The sequence below is a fragment of the Opisthocomus hoazin genome, chromosome 3 (genome assembly GCF_030867145.1).
Source record: "Opisthocomus hoazin isolate bOpiHoa1 chromosome 3, bOpiHoa1.hap1, whole genome shotgun sequence".
NCBI lineage: Eukaryota > Metazoa > Chordata > Aves > Opisthocomiformes > Opisthocomidae > Opisthocomus > Opisthocomus hoazin.
Genome location: NC_134416.1, coordinates 47885281 through 47902027, shown reverse-complemented (window position 1 = coordinate 47902027; position 16747 = coordinate 47885281). Strand labels below are relative to the sequence as shown.

The following is a 16747-nucleotide window of genomic DNA, read 5'->3' as shown; positions in this document are numbered from 1 at the left end:
CTCCTTGCACTACAAGGTGTCTTTGTATACAGCATGTATTCCAGACATAATTTTTCTTTTGTTTTAGATGCTCAATGTTATCTTTTTAAAATTATGAAAATTCTAAAAATATGTAAAAAGTTCTGTTTCAGGTGTTAGAAGTTGTAAACCAGAATTTACCCTAGGCCATTTTTGCAGCGTTGTGTATCAATGTCTTACCGGGGAAAACATTTTTCCCAAGTCCTACACAATTACAGAGTGTCAATTCAGATCCTGCATTTGGCTAACATTAGCCACTGTACAGATGCCAATGTTTTAATGAGCAAATATAACTCTTTAGTGGACGATTTATGTTAGATATGGACATACACAGATATGATAAACATTTATAGATAAGGTTTTGCAGTCAGTGTAGCTGCATCAAGAATTAAGGATGGAGACTGACAGATTAAAAAGCATAACAAGACGTGTACAGAATTTCATCTAATAACTATTCTGGAAGTGATCTGATGTACAAAACTACTTACTCAATTGGCATTCAATAACTTAGTTTTAACACGCTTTAACAAAATAATTGTCTACTCCTCGAGTATAAATGTGTATGAGTGTATATACATAGACATATGTTATATGTTTCTCTTTATACTGACATATTCATTAAAATTGTTTTCTATAATGTGGATATTTGCATCATAACTTGTACGAATAATATATGTATGTGTTTGTATGAGTGTATATTGCAATATACCTACCTGTACAAAATGCTATGTCTGTACTCCATCACATTTACTGCTCATTAACGCAGCAGTCAAAAACATATATTTGACAGAAGAGAAAAAAATCACCCCTTGTAGGACTGAAAATAAATTGAAGTGCTGCTGAATTATATGGTGATGCTAGAAAAGAGTAACAAAAGGCTCATAATGGCCCACAAGGTGAATATCAACAAAGCTCAATGTACCTGTCACCTGTTCTCCTGCAGACATCTTGCGTACTTCATCAAAAAAAAGTATACAATGAATAGCATTGCAAATATCTTTAATTTGTTTCTCATATTGAAATACTACTAAATAACATAGAACAGAATTTCTCTCAATTTCTTTAGGAACAAGCTCCATGTTTTGTAGGCATGCATACCTTAAGGTCTGTCTCTTCATGTGGTGAATACACATACAGCATATTGAAATAAAACAGCATGTAAAAAACCTCTTGATATCCAAAGTTCAGTAGTAGAGAAGGCAGAAGGAAACCAGGCTCACTTTAGGGTAGAGATTTCATTATGTAACTCTCGTGAGCAAATATTTGTTCCGTGCTTAGAAGTTGAAATGCTGAACAAATAGCTACTATAACTTTAATATAAGCATCAAGTGTCGTTCGTACAGTCTTATGTACTGTGGCTAGAAACAAACAAATGTTGGTAGGTCATCCATCAGTACTAAGCAAATAGACTGTAGTCTTTTAACATTCAATGTAACTTCAGTAATGGACAAGAACAGTTATTTTGTTAGGGCTGACTTTCTTGCTTTTTTCCTTCGTCTCATTTTTGTTCTTTATCCTCTGTGTCCTTCTCTGTCTTTCCCTTTACACTTATAAAGCCACAGTAGTTGACAAAGGAAATTGCCTTGGACCATAATTCTTTTGTAGTAAGACACTCTCCAGAGACCAGTAACACAGTAGTACTGAGTATGAACAAGATCTTAATCCCAGTCAGTTCCCTGCTGCTGCTATCAGTATGGACAAAGTGTCATTTTGCAAGAATGCAATCTTTCTCAATTATGTATGAAACAAACAGCCAAATTAAGGTGTATCCCAGATGCCTGAAGACCCAATTACTTTTATTCTTGAAAATAAGGACCTACAAGGCATCTGCTCTTGATTTAGTTTGACTTGTAAGAGTATCACTTTTAGTCAGATGACAAACAATGTTAACTTGAAAGGTGTCCACTGAAATTTAGCATAAATCTGTAATATAAATAGTATAAAAAAATGCCTGAAGAAGCTAAACAGAAGAAAGAATTAACCAGCCAGACTATCAAGAAAAAAGGAGGCAGTGTTGGAAAAGTACAGCTGAAGCTTTTTGAAGAAGCGATGGAAAAGACAACAAAGGGCTTTTCTAAAATTAAGATTTGAAAAGTGGCCTCTGACATCCTGTCCTTAATAAAGATGATTTCTTTATTTACTCCACCATTTACAGGTGGTCTGAGGTTTAGCTGAAACACTGAAAGATGCTTTCAGATTTTTTCCAAGCATCCTACTGAAGGCCAAGTCCTTTTGCTATTACATAATAAAACCTGTATGATTCATGTCAATGGAAAGTATGGAGAAAATCTGTATTTGGTTATGTGCACTGGCAGGCAAAATGATGCTGTTGCAGTATGCGGTGTAAACATTATTTCACAAATTTGTTCAATGTAAATGGTCTTTTTGCAAGAACCGAAATGGTCCACAGTGCATAATCCAGTATAGAAGAGGCAAGACTATTTAATAATAAATTGAAGGTAGTTCATCACTAAAGCTGGAGAACACAAATTAATTCTGTTCTGATTGGAGACTCTCATGTTGACAAAATACAGCTTTTCTTTCCTAGTGCCAATGCAAAATGCCCTGTATATGCTTGCTAAATCATATAGCTATCACAGACCTATGGACTAGTCAGGCATTCATATTTCTATGCATATTCCTTAGAGTCTGGTAAGTAAAAATACAGTGAGACCTATTTATTCTGTGTTTGTTTGGTAATCTAGTCTGTGTTTAGGGTAAATCAAGCTCCTTGACTCAAAACAAAACAAAAACTCTAACCAATACTCCAAATCATGCCCTAAACCATGATAATTAAGATTCATTCCCACTTTTCTGATACTATTACCTAGATGGAAAGTGATTTTGTTTGATGCCATCTCATCAAAATTGTGTGTAGTTTATTCCAGGATTCTGAAATGATGGAAATGTGTAGCAAACTGACATATGATATGAATTTGAAAATATTTTATAAGGTCCCTTGCAGAATATGTGTTCTAGATTTAGCACTAGTGCAATGAATAGAAGCAATACAATTTTCTTAATTTGTGTGAAGGTGGGGAACATCAGCAAAGTATTACAAGTGCTGAAGTCAATAGCTTTTCTTCCATGTGTCATTTATGCATTGCATTTATGTCCCATCTATAAAATAAAAATATGCAAGCAGATAGCATCCTTGGTTAATTACAGCAAAATAACACTAACAGAAGATAATAGGCAGTTCTTTGGTTGCAAAGACTAGAACAAATGAGTCCTAAATGATTACTTATAAATAAAATATTTCTCATTAAAAAGTATTGGAGGAGAATCTTGGTCCCAGATACGTCAAAGGGAAAAAATCCTATTAATTTCAGTGAAGACAGGATTTCGCTTCTTGATTATTTCTTATTACAATAATTTAATAGCATCTCAAGAGAAGTCTTAAATCTAATTTTTCAGCTTGTCTGCACTGTTTATTTGTTTGTATTGAATTCTGGTATTCTTTGAAGATAATTTTATTAAATGGTATAAAATGAAAAATGCACCCTAAGCGATTTATGAATAATAATTGGGAAAAAAATTTATATCGTTGGTTGTTTTCAGTGTTACACATGATACATACACTATTTGTTCAACAAGATTGTCTTCTTACATTACCTTTCTCAAAACATGGATTATCTGTGTCAGATTTTCCATGACCACACTACATGTATGCAAGTTATGAAGCTTATGGGTTTTTTTCAGTATATGCTGTTACCTTGGTCCCCAGTTTCTAAATTGGACTGCTTGCTGTTACTCACAAGTTCTGTCTGTACTCATGGATTGAGAATTCCCTTTTAAAGGCAATAAATAGTGCATGCTGAGTTGTCATCTTGGTCTTCCATCAAGGCACGATAACATTGTGTGCCTTGACTTGAGAAGTGTCTCAGGGTACTCATGAGGAGCTAGTGCCAGCATCTGCCACAGAATCTTTTCAAATTTAGTTGCAATTTACACTTTAGACAGAATTGCCACCTGGTCTGCCTGTCTAATCTATTTTGATGTAAAACAGGATTTTACTGCTTCCTAAAAATGCTATATATAGCTCTGTAAAATATTCTTAGTGATGCAGGTTACACACAGTTACTGAGGATTATACAAGGAAAGCACTTGAAGAGAACAGGCTGCTTTTATTAACTAAAAGAAGCCCTACCAGAATGTATTATAAAGTGTTGAGCTCAGTAACACTGCACATTCAAACCAGTAAGTACTTCTGCTTATATTTTATAATTCATTAAAACTGAGTTAAGAATAATTTGTACGACAAATGTTTAGATTTTTGGCAATTGTGAAAAAGCCAACATTTTACAAATGCACCTATTGCTTAGAAGTTAATCTGTACATAAGTATATATGTATTTGTACAAAATTATATCAACCTATGTTCACCCTCTGAGGCAAGCATTCAACAAATGGTCCTGAGCAACTGTGATGTTCAAAAACATGAAAAAAATCATTCACTTGACTTTGACAGTGGTATAGATCAGCATCCCCAAGGGTGCCTATTCCTGGTGCAGAAGAATTACCTTTTAAAATTAGAATTCAGAAGAGTCACCACAGTGAGCGCTGTGACACTGAAGTCAGCCCGTAGGAATATGAAAGGTAACGACATGTGAAACTCTCTCTCATGTGTTTATGTCACTGCTGTAGCTACACATCTCTGTGAAACTAGGTGCTTAGGTGAGTAGGTCTTGCTGCTTCTTTCTACTTTGGCACTAGGAGGTAGTGACTGAAGAAGGGTAGGTCTGGTCCCTGTTCACTGTTTATGCATTTTGCAGTAATGAAAATGAAGAGAAAAAAAAACCCCACACGTAACTTACAAAACCACAAGAGGCAGTAACCCAGGGATCCCCAGGATTCTGTATTTTAAGAGAGTGATCTGGCTGCTGGTCACGGCATTCTGCATAATCTTGTATGTCTGCTACACATGCAAAACATGCAGTTCTGGCTACACAGGGCAGCACTTCAGCTTCTTTGGTAGGAGACAAGGAATTAAATGGGTCTTACTGGGCATATTCTTAGCTAATGCACCCAATTTTAGCTATATGGACTTTGGAAATTTAGTTTAAGCTCGTTGTTACACTTCTGATGTAGTGTGGTACATTGAGGTGTAGACACATCCAGAGTATATCAGAGTGAACCAGCATTCATCCCAGTTCAGACCAGGGTGAAGGAACTGTTCTTCAGAAATACTCTAGAACAATAGATGTAGCCAGGATGACTATCTTGAATGTTAGAAATACTTTGTATTCCCGACTTAATAACTTAAAACTCACATTTCCCCACTGCTATTTTTGCAAAAAGAACCCTCCTTCTTGTGGACATCTTAGGGGAAAATTTTGTGCAATTTATTGAAGGTCACTCAGAAGAAACTGACACTTCTTTCATTTGGGAATCATCTCATGCGTTGTCCATGGTATTTTTATTCCTTACACTTTCGACAAAGAGTGTTTAATAGTGTCTGCGAAGTATGCTGTTGAACTGCCAGTTCTAGGAAGTTGCTCTGATAACCTGATGGAAGAAATGCAGTCTTGCTGGGGTTAGTCTCAAGAATTATTTCATCCCCTCCACGCTATAGATCTGATTTTGCAAAGTACTTAAGTAAGAGCCATTGCTAAGTAGGGCTCTCCAAAACTGATGTTATGCATAAACTGAAGTGTGTTCTTGAATCATGCCTGTGGTTTGATGTGACTGTCATTCTCTTTCCTCTGAGTGGGAATGAAGCTAGTGGCAAAACTGTGTGGGAAATGCTGAAGTACTTCAGTACTGTACGTCCTTCATCTTTACTCCAACTACATCTGTGAATAAGGCCATATATCCTGTGATTTTGCCTGCCCATCTAAGGGTCCTTGTTACTCCTGCACCTGTCCTGGCCTCCCCACACATCATCAGAGAAGAGAAAGATGATAGCTTGTTTCTTTGATTGTTGTTCTCCTGAGATAAAGAGACCATCACTGTCCTTTACGCTTCTCATCTTGGAAGTGACGTGCTTAAATAGATTTGCTGATCCTGCAGAAAGGCAATGGTCTTGATCTTCTGACAAGATTTATTGAATTAGACAAGTCTGTAAAAAAAGGAGTTTACAATGTAGGTAGGAAGTATGGCCACCTGAATGGTATACTGGGTTGTTTAGTTTTGTTTTTTTAACTCACTGTCTATAGGACATAAGTAAATATCATTGATCAAACAAAGTGAAAGGAGTTGAACACAGAGATGAGGGAAGCTATTCTATTTTCTGTAGCATGGATTGGGGGGGCTCAGGAGGACAGCATTTGAAAAAAATTTGCTGTAGTTTCACATAAATTGCCAAATTCCTCTAGTTTATCTGAAACAGAATGTCCTTAACTCTGTTTATGGTAGATGGAAGCTCACCTGTCATATACACACAGAGAATGAAACTGGTGCTGAGATTAGGGTTTTTTATCTGGAAGGGGCAAATGTAGAGAGGATTTTGGGAAAAATAATTCTAGCACTTGCTTTGGGTACTGTGCACAGTTAAGATACTGTCCTTTTGGGTTTTTTCCTCTTAGAGTTGCTAAGACGAACACAGCTAACTATTTAGCTTGGTGCAGATTAAACATTTTTACCAGCTCATTAACATAAAGACATCAACACATCCTGAAGCAAAGGGACCTGCATAGATTTAGGACAGTTAATAATTTGACCTCCCTCATATTCTGTTTAATTTCAAGTAGATACTAAATCATTCATAGATACAGACAAAGGGCACAGATGGAAGTGACATCCTGTGCCACTGAGAGGAAGTCATTTACAAATCCTTAGAGAAAAGAAAATGGAACAGCACTTTTAGCCTTAAGTTTCTGTGTTGTTTAATGAGTGTAAAATGTCTCTCAAAGTAACAGCACAATGTGATTGAGGATGACCTTCCAAATATGTGAAATACTGTTGAAATCACACTAAAAAATGTTAGTACTTCAAAAATATCTGGGGGTTAGGGAGGGGTATCTTTACATGAGACTGAAAAGATAGTAAAAAATAGTTCTTTTTCACTTTTAAGGAACATAGTTTGAAAAGTATTTTTTTCTACATAAATCCACATAATATATTAAAAAATGTTTTTCTATCCAGCTGTAAACTCTATTAATTGTATGTTTATTCTGTAGAGCAATCTGTCTTTTTTTTTCAACATGACACAATGTAATTAATAACAGAATTACTCAAATGGCCATTGATATGCTTAGAATTAATGGTCTGCTCCAATTCCTGATTAGGACTCAAAATAAGTTCTCATTACAGGGTTTCCTTTCGTTATTCTATCATTTAAAAATAAATATTTGCTTTTAATTTGAGAAGCCCTTTATGTTAGTACAACTAGATTTTTTTAATGTGGAAAGAAAACGAGGACTTCTGTGAAAGGTTATCACTTCAGATGGAGCAGGGAATGTACAGATCATCAGTGGAACAAGTCTTTGGTTTTTGGCATGACAATTAATTTACTAATCCTCTTTTTTTTTTGTTTAATCAGGATTAAATATAGATAACAGGATTTCAGAGTAAATTTCACAAGTTTAGTCTGACTGGTCTCAATCAGACACTGCCAAAGTACAATACATCCATGTGATCAAAGGGACATCAGACCACATAACACTAAATTGATTTAATTATGTACCATAGAGGGATTATTTCTAATACAATTTTCAATAATAGCTATACTGACTTGTATATGTTTGTTGTGTAGGTTTCTTTATATTTATTTTTTTCCCTCTAGGCCGTACTTTGGAGGTACAAGTTTTCCCAGCTTAAAGGTTCTTCGGATGATGGGAAGAGCAAAATCAAGTTTTTATTCCAAAACCAAGACACTAAACAAATTGAAGCAAAGGTAAAAACAATACATTGTTTGCTTTATAAAGGCAATGTACATTAAAAGCAATTATCAAAGCCCCGAGGAGAACAGAGGAGTAAATTAAACAAAAAACTTAGAAATATTAGGTTAATACACAAAGAATGTGAAGAGAATAGACTTTAGGATCAAAGAAATTCCAAGAAAAGAAAAATGAATCAATTGCTTGGGATTTTTGCTAGTTTAAAGTCTTTTAAAAGGTGTAATTACTTTAAAAATAATACAATAAAAGGACTTGCTATCTACGGTTTTAGGCACATTTTCCAACTCTCTTCATAGTTCTGATAAAGCTGGCTGGGAGTTTGAACGCCCTATTCTTCACACTATACTCATATCATTAAGAAATGGTGCAAAATATATTTTTAAGTGAACCTGGGGACAAAATCCAGCAATGGTCTAAAATCTGTTTTTATTTCTCAGAGAAAAAAAGCATGGATTAAATACGCATCTCTTTACCTGACTGAAGCTTTGTATCTGTGTCTAACTCAAAATCAGAAAGGTTGTATCTTCAGTTGTGCTTTTGATTCAAGAGTTAATTTATGATAACAGTAATCCTGAGAGATTTATGCTTAGTTTGACTTATGTCCTTTGAATATAGGGCATTTACTGTTCCAGTGTGTGCGAAGAGAAGTGATCTCTCAGGATCTTTCATAACTGGAACTGCCTTACAGTCTGAATCAAAGATCGTTTTGACTAGAATCCAAATTTTTATGTAATCCTAAAGTCTATTTTCTTGGCCGTCTTTAAACCTTGCTTTTGAAGCATTTGCAATACCATTTTTCGTGACTGTGTCAGAGATAAAATTGCTGAATGAATATAATAACAATACAGTTCTGTGAGCAAAAAGGAAATGGTTAAATAAATTGTTGTCTAAAAGGGCTAAATACGCACAGCATAATTAAGTATATAAAAAAAAAAAAAGACATTGCATCCTGGGCAGTTGTGAGTTTGAATACAAACAGCTACATTAAGCAGCTATTTTTCCTTCTCTCTTTGTTTGGTATTAATTTTTCTAACTAACAGCTATTTACTTGATTTTGAATGTTGTACTTAATAAAATAAAAATATATAAAAGCTCCCATTAAATCAACAGCAATGAAGTGTGGTTTGAACAGCAATGAAGTGACATTTCAATACGTGCATGTTCTGCTACATCTTGAATATAAATATATTCTTCCTTCCAATTTCCTTCAGAAAATGTTTTAATAGTACTGAATATCTTTTAATCTCTAATAAGGAAACCTAAATTAACAACCTAATGTCACGAGGATGATTCTGTCGTAAGCAAAGAATTGGAAACTTTTATCATGCTCCTAAGGACAACTAAAGGATGAAACTCATCATTATTTTTCTAATATATATCTGCTATTACCAGTATATTAATACATGATTTTAGGACTGAGGAAATTTCATAGGAATCCAAGAATGGGACAGTGTTTCTTTTTTTTCAGTAAAATTAGAATATAAATACTAAATTAAATTTAAAAAATAAAAACAAAGCATGAAATCTAGATTTTTAAGAAGAAAAATAGTTTTCATCAAAATGTTTTCATGTTTTAAATTAAATCTGTCATGCAAATCACTTTATAAGCCTTGGAGATATCCTGGTACCTTTATTGTACCTATTCTTTTTCCCACTGAAACTGAACAGAGCTTTATTTCTAGGATATTTCGTCTTTCTACCTTCGATCCAGGTAGAAATTCTATCTTCTGCCTTATGAACTCAGAATATTATATTATACAAACTTGCTAGCATGCTTATTAATAAACTGTCATGTTCCCTGTCATGTTGCTTTTCTTTATTATAAAAATAAACTTTCACATTTATCAATTTGGAAATAAAAAATTGTTAATTTCAATTCATTTTTGTGTTGATCAGAGCATACAAATTATACCATGACCAAAAAATGTCAGATTGTTTTATCTTTAGAAGGTGCATTTATATTGTGCACTTTATCTATTCCAATTTCTTTATATATGAAGTATGTTGCTTAGTTTAAGAAATAAGGATATACGTGGCTATAAAAGAAGATTTTTGGGTCATATTTTTTCAACTTTTGTTAGTTTAAAACTCTATGGATAGGCCCCTTCAGTATGCTTTAAGCCTTGCATGGACTTTAAGCACTATTCAGCATAAGAAAAGATGGAACAAGCTCTATTTTTTGGACTTTACTAGCATTACAGAGTTAGAGGTATAGCTATTTGGGAACTCTTGAGTCATTAGGAAAAGTTAATCAGATTTGCAGAAATGCTTGTAATGCCAGGCTTCATGCATACTGTAGGCAGGTTTTATTTGGAATCAGATGCTGGGAATTTTGTAAAACCTGTGTTAAAGGTTGTGATGAATATTCATGGCCACCGCTATCATCACATGTTAAATGCAGCTCTGTGCTTCACATGGCCTGGAGACCCACTGTTGTGAGGGGAAATATAGACTAATATTTTCTTTACTTAAAGATAATATTTTTGCCAGTCCTATTACACAAGGAATAATCAGTGTATAGTGAAATGAGAGCTCAACAGCTGAGAACAAAACCAAAGATCTGAGGAGACACTGCCCCACATATTAAGGTCATTTATTTCCACATTCCCAAGCAGTAATGAAGAAGCAGGGCATGGCAGTTAACTTTGATACAGCTCAAGACAGTCACTAGAACTGAGAGTGCTTTTTTCCCCTTCATCATTAATAGTAACACACTCTGTGTAGAACCTGCTATGGTGTATGCATACCTGATCTGAGATACCTGCTTTTCTTACCTCCAAGGCCTGTTTTCCTCCATCTCAGAGTTTCAGCTGTTGCACTGGCAAGATGTTAATTTGTTTAATGCACTATAATTCAGTTACTCCCTGCAAATGTGAAGTAGTCTGGCCAAAGTGTTTTTTTCACTGTTATTTTTTAAAAATAATATTGCTTTCATCATATAATTCCTTCCTGTAAAAATATGAGTTATTGAAATCCAAATGCTTCCTGTATTCCTTCATTTACAATGATGAACGTTTTGTGTATCTCCTGCTATCCCAGATGTGCCTGATTATGGCAAGTTTCTTCTGTGTCCTTTAGATATCCTTTTGATTTAGAACACTTACTTGTTATCTAGAAAACTAAGAGTGTCAGACTGCTTAGCTATTTATTTTTTACCCAAAATTTAGATAAATTTGTTATTATCCTAGAAATACATTCAGACTCATAAATGGACATTGCTTGGGAAAAAATTATGCAGTAGCATTTTAAATGTTAGCCATACTGTCTTCATAATTGTCCAGCATCTACTTTGTATTCTGATGGAATATACAGAGCTATCACTGTTAATGTTAGAAGAATATAGGGAACGTATTCTGAGAAAAAACAAGTGTAACCACATCCATTCATCAGTCAGGTTTGGGTTTTTTTTTTTTGAGAAACACATTTCCCACCAGAGTTTATATACCTCAGTGACAGAAGTTCCTTCACTGACACTGAATAACTAACATTTTTATAATTCTGTCAAAATTTTTTTACAATGTGTTTCATGCTTGACTTAACAAAATTCAAAATGGTGTGCTTTGAGACACACAACATGTGATATGGATTTAGTTACAGTTTAACCAGGTATACTTCTTTTCAGCTAGAAGATAATTAAAGATATTTAAACATTTGCATTATTCTCTCAGTTATTGTTAAAATACTGTCCTTTTTTTTCTGTAGAGACATTGTACTGATGCTTTTATTTGGCTTCTCTGTAAGTAACATCATGTTACTGTAAAGATATATAGTGTAGTATAAAAGAAGTGTGTCCTCACAGATTTAAGCAATTCCAGTCTGAAAAATCTGAACAGTCATTACCATAGGTCACACCAGTGGGTCCATGGCAGTGTGCCTGGATGCAAACAACTAACTTTGAAGGTCTCTAAGGCCAGGTCTAAGTGGTTTCTGAGAAGGAAACCACTTAGAGGAAACATTAATCACTGATACCCCTTAGACATTCCGATCTGTAGGTTATTTCCCAGCTGTCACTCCGCAGGAGATATTGCACAAGTTTGCACAGTCAGACAAATTTTTCTGAGTAAGAGCTACAAAATAGAGCTGTCGGCTTGGCAGAAAATGGAGGCTACGTGGCCCTCCCCTTCGTTCGTACTGAGCTGTTGCGGTTGGGTTGAAAAAATCAAGTACAGAAGGGCAAAGCTTTCTCTTGTCTGTAAGACACAAAGGGATTCACTTAGGCACCTTGCTGTCTATTTACCCATTTGTTTAGCTATAGTTTGATGATCCATTAGTGTCTCTCCAGTATCACAGCAGCTTCCAGAGGCTACTGCAATCGCAAGACTGCAATAAAATCAGAGTGCTATGCTCTTCAGTTTTACCTGGTTAAGTATTGAAACACTGCGGTAGAAACTGCTTTATATTTTTCTAACAAAAATGCAGAGTATCTTAAATCTATAACAGATTCTGTTTCAAGATATATGCTCATAAACATAGAAGTATGGAATATATAAAAATCAGCATCTGCACTCTTTTTCTTATTACATGCAATTTCCATCTGAATTTTGTAAGTAAATGCACCAATCAGTAATTTCTGTGAACTGAGACTTTCTGTGCCTTGTAAAACACGTGTATAATGCAAAAGCTACACTTCTTGTCTCAACTTGCAGGGCTTTTTCACAGCTCAGCAGTTTTCTCAGCAGAACTCAGCCAAGGTCACACAGCTGTGCTGCATCAGGTTAGCTTTTGTTCACAGACTGGCTGAACCCCTAAGCTGAGTGTTACAAAACCAAGGTGAATACAAAAATCAGCACATCGAGATGAAGATCCAGTAAATTGTCTCTGCCTATTTGAATATGAAGAACAGAAAAGGGCAGAAATGTGGTATCAACAAAGGAAGAAGTATAGCTTCAAGTATTTAGTGTTAAGACATATTAATTAATTAATACTACTTTAATAGTAATGCCAATTATTTTGTACTTGAAACTATCTTGTCTAGAAATCTAATCTAAAATAAGACGAATAGCCTGAGTTACTGCTGTTGTAATGTGAACAAAATGCTTGCTTTCAGATGTCTTGCAAGGTGTCTTGATGGATGCTTGCACCATTTTCCAGACTCTCATTTTGGCTCATTTCAAGTATATACTCAAAAATATAATTTTAAATTAATCCTTGTTCTTAGTCTTGAGGGTTTTTTCTGTGAGCAACACAGTGCTCTTCAAATTTAGAATATAATCTTTAAATGGGTTTTAAGTGTACACCCTTAGGATTTTTTCAGTGATTGCTCAATTGCAGTGACTGCATTCTGAGTTCAGATTTCTGAACTGTGCAGGTTTGTGTGATTCAATTTTTAGTTTCCCCAAGTCTTGCACATGGTTTATCTGTTTAATATCTATTTTAGATCAGATTCTATGCTAATATGTAAACCCCATGCAACACCACATTTGATGAAAGAACAAATATCTTCTCATAGATGACTGATGACAAAGCGTATACAAAAACAACCAGGGGTGGCTAGGTGTGCAAAAAAACTTGCAGGTTCCCCTCCATCTGCTGGCAGTAGTGCAGACCTGTGGGCAGCTAAAAGCGCAAGTTCTCAGCAGAAGAGAAGGAATGTTTTGTCTGTCAGCAGCTCTTGATGTCTTATCTGTTTATTAAACTTTCTTGTGATTCGGCTAATCTGCCAGAAAAGTGTTGTTCCTGACAGATCCCATTCCCATCAATCAGGCTTCTGTGAATTGAGCTGCAGCCGTTAATCAGGCCTGTGTATACTCACCACATACCAATCAGCCTACTGTGCTTCACATTACTTTAATTTCCAGTTAAATATGCATGTCTATATTGAAATAGGAATCATGTTTCACGGCAAATAATAATCTAGCATTTGCTGACTTCTTAGTGCTCGTGTTTGCATTCAAGATAATTTCTGAGTTGTGTCATTACTGTCAGTAATAGTAAACCAATGGCCCTTGAGAGGCTGTTCTGTTGCCTCACTGATTTTTCATGAAGGTCCATGGAGCAATGGATTTTCCCAACGTGTTACTGTTGCAGAAACACCTGTGATAACTGTTGGTCATAATTTTACTAATGTACCGTGAAAATTCAGTGACCAGGAGCCATAATTATGACAGTAAGAACTTGCAGCTAGTAGGATAACCTAACTGACTCAAAGAATTCTCAAACTGTAATATTTGTTCTAATAGGCTTGTCCTTTTGAGGCATAGGGGGAAATGTAGTCTTTCTACAAATAACACACAGAAATGATAACACAAATATTTCAATATTCCACTAAATATTTATTCTCTCTTCTTAAGCTTCAGTTTTATTTTTATAATACCAGAAGGATAAACAATATTAAACTAATAAAATGGCTTAACTGAAAAGAAACTTAATTTGAATGACTGATAGTTCTCATTCTGAAATAGCTTCCATAATTCCTTGTTTCATCATCTTTGAAATTCCATTGTTTTCCAACCTATGATACATTTACTTATTTTTAAATTTGAAGAGAGAAAAAACTTTTGGCATAGTGATAAAATTGCCCTTTTCCCGATGTTTCAAAATGAAAAAGTCTCTAAACAGGTTTCTTTAAGTGGACACAGATGGCAGGATTGTGAAACTTGGCATATATTTTATCTTCTTTATTGAGAATTGGTAGTTAGGGGAGTTTAAAGACGCTCATGGGATATTAAAAATTCATTTCTGAGCATGTCTGAAGGACATCTGCTCAGGTTGTAAGAGACCTGAACAAAGCTCCACCCATTCCGTACTTCACTGGACACTCTGCACACGCAGCTGTCTGCTTCCAGGCAGTTGGTCCCCCTTGCACATGAGGGATTTGTGAATGTCTTCATGAATTTACATGAAGTAATATCTTCCAGGAAATCTCAAGAGGCAGAAAATTGCAGATTAATGTCATTTTGAGAAATTTAGAAACTTGTGTTGAATTTGCAATATTATCAATATTTTTCTAAACAAAAAGACAAAAGCCTTGGCACTACATAGCCTGGAAATACAAGAGCTGAACAGAAAGACAGAATATACCTCAGAGATCTATTACTGGCTTCATATTACAGTGAAGAAATCTGTATAGGCAGTGAATCAAAGCAGAAAGATGGCAGTTCTGCACCACCATCCCTACACTTCTATGGGTTCAAATACCTTAGTGTTTGCTTTCAAATATAACAGATACTTATTGATTAAATGCCAAGTCCAAAAACACATACTGAGGATAATCCAAAAGAGATTGATGAGATAAAGTCAATTAGACAAAAAGGAGCAAGTTTATATATGTAAAATAAAGTAGGTTTTTTTGTTTCCTCTGTAATGCTGTCTAAGAGTCCCAGCTAGTCTAATCACATGCTGAGGAGCTATAAAGAAATGTAAATTAAAGTAGAAAAAGAAGCACCTTTTCTAATATGCTAATAGGTTTAAAACATGGAGTTTATTCATTTTTTCAGTCCAATAACAGTAACCTTCTCAATGAAAACAGATCTAGAATATCACTGTGTGATAGTAGCACTTTTTGAAAGTGTCTTTTTTTTTCTTGGTTGAAGATTCAGCACAGGTAAGATAACAGCTACCACTGTGAGGTGACGTGATGAACAAATGTAACGCATGTGGAACTCAATGTTATTGATCTTTTTGGGTTTATTGGATATACAGGAATTGTCCAGAGATGTGTAGACTATTAGTGCACTCATTCAATTTCTATCTAAATTAACTTGCAAAAATGTCAGATTTGCATTAACCTGAGTGAAAAAATAAAATATTTTATGGTGTCACTTTCATTCTGGTTTAGCAGTTAGGATCTCATATTTCTGTGGAAGTACTTAGCTCCAAAATTTGTCCATCTTAGCCTCCAAACAGTTATTTACTGAATGGGGATAGCTCAGTGTCTAGTGCCTGTAACAAAGAATCGTCAGGCACGTTAGCACAATTAAATCAAACTATTAAAATAATTTTTATTGGAATAACGGTTCATTCCTGGGTGTATGTTTGTGAAGTTTTCTTTTGTTTCATGTTTAATCTTTTTGTTTTCACTTCCAGGAGCTGGAGTTTTCCAACCTGTTTGCAGTCCTTCACTGTATCCACTCATTCTTTGCAGCCAAAGTGGCTTGTTTGGACCCTTTGTACGTAGGCAGTCAAGCCACAGCTTCTGCTGCTCCCACAACTTCTGGTACTGGCAAATTAAAGTACACTACTTGACATCTCACATTACAGAACTGCTGCTTATCAACAAGACATAACACTGTATAAATATTCATAAGATGTAGACCTTTGGTGAACCATCTTTGTGGAAGCCAGTCCTGGAGGCAAGACATCTTGCAGCATCAGCCGATAAATGGTCACGTGAGGTCATACATTCATCTCTGTTCTGCAAGACATACTCCTAGTGGAAACCCCAGAATAGGACGAATATGCTTTTAGTATGATCTATTTGTACTTACATAGTGCTTTAAGGAACACTGGAAGCAGAGGAATAAATGACGAAATGAAGCACTTCGGTATTTAATAAAATTTTCAAATTGCTGTAATGATACACAAATAGAATTGTCATTTTCCTGTTTTCAGGTGTTTTTTATGACAAAATACTAAACTATGAGTATGAACTTAATACCCTATCATTATATTATAAATGGCATCGCAAGCAACAAGCATATAGTACATGGTGACAGGGAGTTAAGCATGAAAAAGCATTTATGTAATATCTCCTCAAATAAGAAAGCACTTTAAGCACTGTTGTAAATCCATACTTGTGTCCATACATGGAGTCATGCTACTTTTTTTGTTGTTCTTTTAGTCTAACAGGAAAAACAACAAAGGTATAGCCATATTGGACTTCTACATTATAAAAAAAAAACCAAGCCAGAAAAAGCAAAACATCTTTCCATGAGTAAGTCCCTCTTCTTC

The 16747-nt window shown here is 35.0% G+C and overlaps 1 protein-coding gene across 10 annotated transcripts in view; it reads left to right on the top strand.

Moving 5' to 3' along the window:
- SNTG1 (syntrophin gamma 1) overlaps window positions 1–16366 on the top strand; it is a 365296-nt gene extending 348930 nt beyond the window's left edge. For all 10 annotated transcript variants that reach the window (XM_075416176.1, XM_075416174.1, XM_075416180.1 and 7 more), the window contains 2 exons: window positions 7744–7854; window positions 15884–16366. In XM_075416176.1, the coding sequence (XP_075272291.1) occupies window positions 7744–7854; window positions 15884–16042 (270 nt within the window). In that variant the 3' untranslated portion in view covers window positions 16043–16366. The remainder of the gene's footprint in view (window positions 1–7743; window positions 7855–15883) is intronic.
- The last annotated feature ends 381 nt before the right edge of the window (window positions 16367–16747 follow it).